This window comes from Plectropomus leopardus, chromosome 12, assembly GCF_026936395.1.
Source record: "Plectropomus leopardus strain MGB_pleo_1.0 chromosome 12, ASM2693639v1, whole genome shotgun sequence".
Taxonomy (NCBI): Eukaryota; Metazoa; Chordata; class Actinopteri; order Perciformes; family Serranidae; genus Plectropomus; species Plectropomus leopardus.
In genome coordinates, this window is record NC_142187.1 from 27,503,345 (window position 1) to 27,513,531 (window position 10,187).

The window sequence follows — 10,187 nt, forward strand, 5'->3', positions numbered from 1 at the left end:
TACAACGCCACAGGGAGAAAGTAAGAAAATTGTCAGAGTATGAAACTGACCTTAGGGAGAATTTAATGGGTCCCTCCTCTCTCCAGCCTTTAGATTACTTTGTTTTAATGAGTATTTTTTACATTTCAGTTGATACAGCTTCCTAGAAATTAACCAAATAAGCTGTTAAGTTTTCTAAACTGAAAATGAAAAAATAAAACACTTATTAGGACCACATAAGGCTGTCTTCAAATCCCCATAGACCTCCATGTTAAAACGCCCAAAATAAAACAGTATAAACATGTTTACAGCCTTGTGCAAAAAACGGTTTTGGTCACTATAGCTAATTTCCCCTCTCATGACAACTGTACAGAGGGGTTAATTTTTATGAAGCTCACCCGTCATGCCAAACGTTGAATTCCTGAAGGTAACTTTGTTTTTCTCTCCTGCCTCCAGTGAACAAACAACCTAAAGTTGGTGGTTATTGATTGAAGTAAACAGAGAGGTTTAACAACAGCAAAACTATAGAAAAAAACATCTGTGTAAAAACTCAAAACATTTGTAGTATAATCCAAGTCTCATTTATCAAGTTGTATGCGCAGTGCATCCCAAACACATTGCATTACCTTGCCCTCAGCCCTCTCCGAAAGGACTTTAAGTGAAAGCATACATAAATGCATTTCTAGTGTTTTTTTTTATTTTAGTTGTGCTGTTGTTGCCTTTACTGTGGTTCATTGAGTCTTCGTTCACTGGAGGCATACAAGAAAAACAACAATTTTCTCCATGAATTCAAGGTAATGCGCAAATAACTGATACATAAATTACCATTTTGTAGGCGAGGTATTCATGTAAGACCGAGCTTAGATTTGATCATAAGCAATTGGCATACAAACCCACCCATTAATAGCCATTAACCACCATATAAGGATGTGAAAATTACTGTGCATAAGTGCATTCTGTTGACCTTCGACCATGCTGCAAACAAAGAAATAGAGAGAAATACTTTTTCAAAGCTGAGATTGAACTTATTTTGGGTCATATGGAGTTGAAAAAGACATTTGGACTTGGTCAGGCTCAGTATTTTAGGCTTTGTGATGATCTCACAAATCGCTGTCATACAGCCATCTCGATCTTTTTTTCACTGAATCTGCTAATTGCCAACTAATTTAGCTAAATGTGTTTCATTTCTAATCTTTTGTAAAGTTTAACTTACATCTGCGTATTGTGATCATAACAGAGAAAAATACAAAACTGTTAAAACTGTGATTTCTCATATTAACAAGCAATATTTATCTGCATATCTTATTAACACAAGCACTGCGAGTGGTCAGAAGCAGGTGTAGATTTTGTTAGTGCTGAAGAGAATCAATCTCTGCACACCAGAATGTGTGAAACAAAGAGAGATCAATGTCAGCCGTACGCGGGACAGTGTAGATTTTGTTAGCACCTTCAAAAGATCTGAGCTACAGACATATCGATGAATGCCAGAATACGCGTAAATTTCCTTCCACTTTACACACAAAGTCGTTCTGCTTAACTTTGATAAATGAGAACCTGTGTGCGTGTGCGCGTGTGTGTGTGTGTGTGTGTGTGTGTGTGTATTCATTTCTGAAACTTCATCCTTTCATTTATCGTGCATTTATCTTTTAATTGACTCTCATTGAATGGTGCCATCTTCACATATGGTGCAACCTGATCATTGACCCTTTTATGCCCTTTGATTTAAGATATCAAATCCTGCTATGTTCAATTTCCAGGACTCATTTTGCTTTAAAAGTATTAATTCATACAGCAGCTGCAGATGCGTACTTCCAAAAGCACCCCGGCTGCAGAATGATGAGCCGGCTTCATAACTCTGGCTCGTCTTTCCAGTTATTGCCATCTGCTTTTGTAAACTCCCCAGCGATGTTTTGAATCAACATATAGCTGCTATTTGCAGACCAGCTAAAGGTTATCACTAACAACCTCTGGGGAAGTCGGCAGGTTTTTCATGTTTATTATTATTTATTTTTTCTCTTAAAAGCTGACATTTTCATGTCAGTGAGCTCTTATAGGATGTTGGGGGCTTTTATGTGAAGATCAGGGGTTTAAACCTGTTGTGCTTGACAGATTTGAACTAATCTGGAGCAGGCGTGAGGGATCATGGTCCCGGCATTTCATTCCTATCAGAAAAGAATAATGTATCCGTCTTTACCTGCTTTCTAATCAGTGAAATCCCCAGGTGTCAATTCAGACTTTTGGCCCTCAAAACATTGTGCATATCTGCTGGATTTGTCTGGAAGGCTGTTTGTCAACAATGAGATGAATACATTAAAGTGCAGGCATGGAGGCTTTGACCAAAGATGAAACGATGAAATGCAAACATGCAGAAAAGTATTTAAAATCTCTATAAATCTGGAGGGATATTTTGCTGCTTTGTAGGAAAATGACAGCCTGAAAAAAATAAATCAGGCTTGTTGCTCTGTTTAAAAATAGAGCAAAATGTTCATCAGCTTCCTGTGGTCTAAGTTTAACTTTTTAAGGATCCTAATTTCCATCATCTGGATGTATGTTCCAGCCCTTTCCATCTTTAGGTTCCTGAGTTACATTTGATATTCCTGGTGGCATTAAGCTGAGTGCGCTGGTATAATATCATGAATATCATGTAAAAATGTTACAGCCAAGAAGAGACCTGACGGAGAAGAGTGACCTTTCAAAAACAATGGCATGACATTTCCACATTCACATCGCGGCTGCGTCAGAAGCTCCCTTTCTGGAAATGAGAAAGTCAAAATTTCCACTTGTTGTTGTTAAAGGATATTGAAGGATTCCACTTTAATAATCAGATGGACGGGAACTGAAATGCATGTCATTAAAGGAAGAGACTCGTGTGTCTGTCTGCTCAATTTGAAGCTGAACTGTAAAGCTCACTGATCAGTCATTTGTTTAATCCGTAAAAAAACTCTTGAGGTTTCCAGGAAATCACTGCTCACGACCAGCAAACAGGCTGACAGAGCTGAAACAATTTATCAATGAATCTACTTGTCAGGTGGTATAAAATTAAGGTGAAATCTTGGTATGTTTTGGCTCTCGCTCTAGCCGCTGCGGTAAAACAGGCTGCAATGTAATCCTTACTGTCACTTGAGCTATCGTCGACCCCCGCCCCCTTATCTCACTTGGACAAACAATCGTAGCACCGCCTACACTAACAATGACGGCAGTCAGTGTCAAAGACAAATCTGAACATGCTATACAGAACTAGTGGGAACAGAAGCTTCTTATTTCACACAGAAGACATCAAAAGGGTCTTCACTATGCCGTGGTGTTAGCGTTTGTCGGCCTTCGCTTTCTTTGTAATGTTACAGCTGAGTTTACCCTAATGGTTTTCAGTTGGGTGGGCTTTTACTACAACCTTTTGCTACAGTTAACAGTGATGTCCGATTGCCAAAAAACAAAAATACTTAAACTAAGTCAAACAGACACGATGAGCTGACGATACAAAGCTGATTTGGCCCTTTGCTCTCAGAAAAATATGAGGTAACCAGACTTCTGTAGTCCTCTCCTCACCTCGGTTTGAGTTATATTTTTCATTCACAACCTCAGTGTGCACAATTTGAGGATCAATGAAAACCTGCGTACTGATATGAGAAAGGTTTAAAATTCTCATCTAACTCTTGATTTGAAAAAAATCAAGAAAGTGTATAAAATGTCAAACTATTCCTTTAAAAGGATATTTAAGGCAGTCAGGTAGATGGGAATCACAGCTTCAGTGTGAAGGATTTTGGGGGATATATTTGCAGAAATGGAATATTTTTTCTTTAGTGTATAATCGCCTGAAAATAACAGTTATTGTTTATATACAGAGTGCGTCCTCGTCCACAAAATTTGCCACGTTAAATTTCTACAGTAACCCAGAACAGACAAACCAAACACTCGCTCCATATAGCATTTTTCAGTTGCCACTGTAGTTTGAAACTTCACCATGATGAGCAGCATCAAAAAACTGATTTGTAATATGAAACTGCTTTATTCACTAATTTTAACTGTTTAAATCATCGGGTCCATTTGTTTTGGAGGAGCTAGGACTTTTAGCCAGGAGAAGTTTCAGCTGGTTGCAGTTTGCAATCATCAACCCTGGACGTCACCAAATCCCCCTAACTCTTAGACACATCACCTTTAAATCATCAAATTCAAAATTAAAGGAATAATTTAGCCACAAAATGATCACTTGTATATCAAGTTCTCGCCCTGTGATAGGTTGGATTCGGAAAAGGACGTTTTTCTCTCCAAAAACTGAAAAAAAACTTGATTAATTAAAGTCATTGATCGTGGACCACATTTAATAACTGTAGTACTATATCAAGTATCAATATATCCAGTCGTGTAACTGTACTTCTCAAACTCATGCATCCTGCTAAAACCTTAGTATTGAAAACACTTCTGTAGAAACAGTCACACACAGTGGAGAAGCATGCATGAGCTGTTGATGTGGAAGTGTTTTTAATAGTCAAGTTTTAGCGAAAATGCTTCTGTCACAAAGTAGTGAACATACGACTCGATAAATAAAACTGAACGAGTCGCACAGGTCCAGTTCATCAAGACTCCGTTTTTTAATTCTTTCTTCACGGAGAAGGCTTGCTAGAAAAAATGTTTTATTTCATAAATTCAACGTAACAATGGGTGAGTAACTAATACACAAAAGATCATTTAGGGGTGGAGTATTCCTTTAATAATATCTACATCATCTGTTGGGAGCACTGAGGACTAACGCTTCGTCCTTTGTGTCACAGGGAGTATCTGGGACGACAGCTGCAGTCCTCCGATCAGCAGCAAGCTCCGGCCGTGGCTCCCCGAAGCTGAAGTGTTCCTGTGCTCGCGTGTTTGTGTAATACAGTGAGGATGAGTGTGTACCGTGTTGTTCTTTGTCATTTTAAAAATCAGATGTTCATTTTGTGTAATGACTTGAAAATTTAAACGTTGTGGTTCCTTCCACACCCCAAAATGATCCTCGATGTTACTTGATTTGATTGTCGTGCTTCGTGTCGTGCCCCCTCAGCTAAGATGTGTGGTGATTGAAGTCGCACTTTATGTTTGTGATAATGTACAAAACTGAAACTTATTTAAGTCTTAACAGTATAACATTGTATGTTCCCCAATAAAGATGCTATCTATCCTGGTCCTGTGTGGCGCCTGCATTTTCTGACCAGCTGTTATCAGAATTAAAACCCGCTGAATAACAATGAGATTTGCAGAGATTAATTTGATAAGATTATTGAGTTTTCTTATCAGACCGTGTTCGATTGGCTTTGAAGAGGGACAGCAGCACATGTGAAGACAGTGGCTAAGAAATAAGGTTTCATTTTTTTCTTTTCAAATGTTTTTTATTGTTTCTTTGTTTTTATTTACTCAGGCTCAAGATAAAGGTAACCTTCATCTGTTCATCCTTCAAACTCCCTTTTGTAGAGTTAAAAATACCCTGTGAAATACTTAATAAGACCTTATTTGCATTTAACTTTTCAGTGCACATACTGTTGTGAAGTAAGACATGATGGCAATGCAAAGGTTTGTGTGTTTTTTAAGCTGTTACTAGTTTAAAATACAACACTAGCACTTTAAATCAGAAAAAAATTATTAAAAGACAAAAAAGTAATTACTCGTTTCCCTGCACTTTTGCTCATTAGGTTTTGGACTGATGATCAAACAAGACATTTAAAGACGTCACCGTGGGCTTTGGGAAATTGCAGCTGCCATTTTTCAGCATATTCTGGCATTTTAACATGATTTTTCCCCAAACACAGCCACCCAGTTCTGAAAGAGAGGCTCTCTGGGCTTCTTTTAGTTCTTGAGAATAATCTGCCGCCCATATCATTGTTTCCATCTTGGTCCAGTCCCTCTGCGATTGCAGAGAAGCAGATAACACCTCACAGTCTCTTCAACTATAGCAGTCAAAGGAAAATGTTGGCATTGTGTGTTCTGCACACAGACAAGGTTTATTTATTAATTATGTTTTGATTACATGTATGTGAGTAAAACCTGGACTTTAGCAAGAGATGAGGGACATTTCCAGCAGCAATTGTGCCACCACAATCAGGTATTATTCAGTTAGATATCTGTAACATTTCCGGCGGCCATTGTGAAAGCAAACTGCTTGTTTTTTACCGAGACATTGGCGGCATTTTGAGCCATGATTGTACAACCAAAAGTGGTTGTATTTTTGCAATTCATGGGCGGCACTTTGAGCAGCAATAGTGTCACATCTGTGACATTTAACAGGTGTGATACAGCTGCAGCATTTCTAGCATTTCTGCAGCATTCAGTCGTTTCAAGCAATTGTGCCAACAGAGCTTGCTTTCTTTCAGTAAGACATTGATGGCATTTCCAACAGTGAATGTGCCACCAAATCTGAATGTGTTTTAGTGAGACATTGGTGGCTTTTGCAGCCATGACTGCGCCAACGAAAGTGGGTGTATTTTTGCAAGTCATGGGCAGCACTTTGAGCGGCAATTGTGCCACGAATACTGGGTGTTTTTTTTTTTATCTGTGCCTTTATCTGCGGCAGTTGCTGTAGTTTCCAGTTGTGATGCCACAAAAACATGGTGTTTTTTAGCGAAACATCTGTGGCATTTCTAGTGGCATCTGTGTCACCAAACCAGGTGGTTTTAGTGATACATCTGTGGCATTTCAAGAGATAATTGCAACAACAAAGAAGGTGTTTCAAGCAATCGTGCCAACAAAGCTTGTTTTCTTTCAGTAAGATATTGATGGCATTCTAACAGAATGTGCCACCAAAACTCTGTTTTTTAGTGAGACATTGACAGTATGGCAGCTATTGCAGCAATTTGGGTGTTTTCCAGACATTGATTGCATTTCCACTGGCCACTTTGCAACCAAATTTGAATGCTTTTTAGTGAGACATTAGCGGCTTTTGCAGCCATGATTGTGCCAAGAAAAGCAGGCATGTTAAGCTGAAAACTGATCTTTTTCTTTCGTAACCAAGTGATTGTGTGCCTAAACAAAAACACACATAAACCACTGCACTGAAAGTTTCAACATCCACTACGTTATAGCATACAAATGTCACATATCAACATTTATTCTGACAGTTTGGTTGATTATAACTTCTTCTAGAGAATACAAACATTTCAACATAATCTTACAAAACTGACAAATATGCATAGATTTATATAATCTTAGACCATAGACCAACATCTTCTGAAGATTGAAGGTGACAGAATCAAAAAAGTGTTGCATCTTGGAGAAAATTGTCACTGCAGAGCTTTGTTCTCAAACCACCGAACAGAAAACCTAAAACCTTTAGTCCCTGAAACATTGTTCACTGCCTCTATCTACAATCTCCCCTAAAAATTACACTAACCCATGTATTGCAGATGAGTGGCTCTTAAAAGAAAACAGTTTTGTGACTGTGAGTTGTTGTGTTCTGCTATCAGAATTTGAATTGAATCTGAGGTGTTTGACCTCTTTGCATCTGACCTTGACTGCACACATTCTTCCTTCACACAGTAGTTTTAACAATCGGTTGTAAAGATTACATATAGATTCTTCTTATAAAGGTAAAAGGAGGTGCTGGTAAGGGACTGAAGCTTTAAATTAAACTAAGAAAAAGCTCCCAGGGCTGTTGTCTGTACTAAGTTCAATTGCTGCATTTCATTTTTCTCTTTAATGTATCACCAAAAAACAATAGAGTTTAATCAGCATCAACATGTTTTGATAGGAAGCCATGAGTGTAATCATACTCGTGCTGTGTGTCCTCAAACATCCCAAATAATTACTTTGTTAGCTCCGCGTTAACTCGCCCAACAATCGTATGATCACTGAATAAACATCTCTTTCCTTATACTCTATTAGTACATACTCTATTTTTATAGGCACTTCACTCACTGAGATTGTTCTGTGTATTTTTTGGATGAATTGACGTTGCATGGACAGGCAGTTACTAAAAGTTAGTGCATATTAAAGCAGCAGGAACAGAGGTCTTTAAAAACTTTTCCGTGGTTTCTTCTCTTTCTAAATCTCTCTTTCAAACACGATGCAGATGTATTTGGAATCAGTGTTTTAGCGCAGTTTAGGTGGCGACGGGGGGTATCTAGTGATGGCACGATATTGCAACTTGCCCGTTAAGGAGCTAAAATTATTGCGTTCACCCAGGTGTTGTGTCATGCCGATTGGAGCTGGAGGCGATAAAAACCTGTGTCTACTGCAGAGTCAATCGAACCGGATGCGAATGTCGATCGTACGCATTGTCATTGCATTAAAAAGCCAGATGTTAGTGGGTGTTAGTAGGTTTTTTGTGCAGAGTGAATGAGGCTTTAGAAGTGTGTGGCAGTTTAGACGATTTATCTGCAGAGACTATGCCCTCTGCCTTTATTTTCTTATTTTCTTTGCTGTGTTACGGATGTTTTATGGGCACAGCACGTTTGTGAGATCAGGACTTTGGTGCCAGACCATAAGCAGCACTTATCCAAGAGGAGTTTCTGAAAAACATGGACACAGACCCCCCCCCCAGAAAAAAAATCAAAAACAGCAAAACGAAACGCTAAGCAGACATTTATTTCTGGGTCATTAGTATTTACAACAGCCACTGTCTGCTGCAGCTGTTCACCTATGAGGCAGCCAGAAGGCCGGGCTGGCAGCAGAGCACCCCTGGGTAATCTGCCTCCAGATGCCTTCAGTGCCGAAGTTAAACTCCATGAGGAGAATAAACATGTTTTTCAACCCTGAATCCTCTGCAGAAATCATCCAGTCTTTCTACTTTCCAAAAGACACCTCTGCATCCTTCTAAGGGTCACGTCTTTAACTTGGGAGATAAAGAGCGCCCGTTCATCATTAACACCTACAGGTTCTTGAGCACGTCGCTTCCCTTCAGTTCTATTATCAAGCCTCCAATTCAGGTTTTAGTCCCACTCTGCTGCACTCATCCCTCGTCCTTTGACGTCTAAAATGTGTGGAAAGCCAGGATGTACGCAGAGTCAATATTTATGTAGAGGCTCACTGCCTGTGGCTGTAGCCGCCTGGCCCTGCTTCGCTCTCCCAACGCTATTTACAGTGGCTGCCACTCTGTGGTCCCCGCATGCTCACCTGCCACAACAGAGTGAACTCTGGACCCTGAAACAGATGGTTTTTCTCCCCCCAATGCCTTTTTTTTAATATGCTACCCACATTCGTTGTTCAGGGTCAAGGCAGAGGGTGAAACTGGCTGTTTGTGTGCAGAGTCACTGTCTGTGGCTGAGATTATTGATGAAACTCCCCTGAGGCAAAGGCTGTCTTCTATCTTCTCTATCTGTCTCACTGTTTCAGTTCAATTTTTTTCGTTCAATCTAGGTAAGGTGTTTTATGTCCAGAGTTTTTATATAATTTATTCAGCTAACAGAAGCAAGTTTCTGGTTCATGCCTCCTAATGGTTTGTGTTTGACACCTGCCCAGCCTGGTACACTGTGATATTAGCTTACTGAGAGGAGAGTATTGTTGCTTTGCTTCATCGATCAAATCCCTTTGCTTTTGTAACCATGGGTCAGTAACTATCTGTTTCCATAGTGACAATTAAAACAAGACTCCGCTGACAGCAGCTCAATGATTTAAGGCTGCATCTAAGGAGAGTCACAAATACCAGAGTATTTACAGCTCGCTCTGCGGGACATTGAGATGTATTATCTCTTGCTGTTAAACAACTGTGCTGTTTGGACACTGGAATTACCCACATCCCACTGTTTTTAGAGCCGGACCTCCTTTTGCTCATGATTGAGTGCAGATGCACACTAATCATTTTCCCACTGTGCTGTGTGTCGCCACACAAGGTTGGAGTTTGCACTGAAACATCCTTATAAAATAACAAAGTGTTCTCAAGTGACCTGCCTGTTTAAACACAATCAGTGGTTTGAACATGTCATCCCTGAAGTGTTACTGGATCATTAAGTGATTTTGGACAAACAATCAAACCTCTGGGAATAATGGGATAGCACTGTGGAAGCTGCAGCATAATCCAACTGCTGAGTGGTGCCATTGTTTATATGCAGTAGGGTCCAAAACCATCTGCATTTACTTCCTAAAATTGTATTACATACCAAAACCAAATGTTTTAATTCTGAAATCAAGACTTTTTTTCAAGAGCCTATTATTAGAACATATATATATATATATATATATATATATATATATATATATAGTATGTGGAATATATATATATATATATATATATATATATATATATATAT

General features: G+C 39.1%; 1 protein-coding gene across 2 annotated transcripts in view; it reads left to right on the top strand.

The window, feature by feature from the left end:
* The window catches only part of atp6v1h (ATPase H+ transporting V1 subunit H), a 29,130-nt gene extending 23,996 nt beyond the window's left edge, over nt 1–5,134 (top strand). For both annotated transcript variants that reach the window (XM_042497646.2, XM_088085693.1), the window contains one exon: nt 4,749–5,134. In XM_042497646.2, the coding sequence (XP_042353580.1) occupies nt 4,749–4,818 (70 nt within the window). In that variant the 3' untranslated portion in view covers nt 4,819–5,134. The remainder of the gene's footprint in view (nt 1–4,748) is intronic.
* Nucleotides 5,135–10,187: the final 5,053 nt, after the last annotated feature.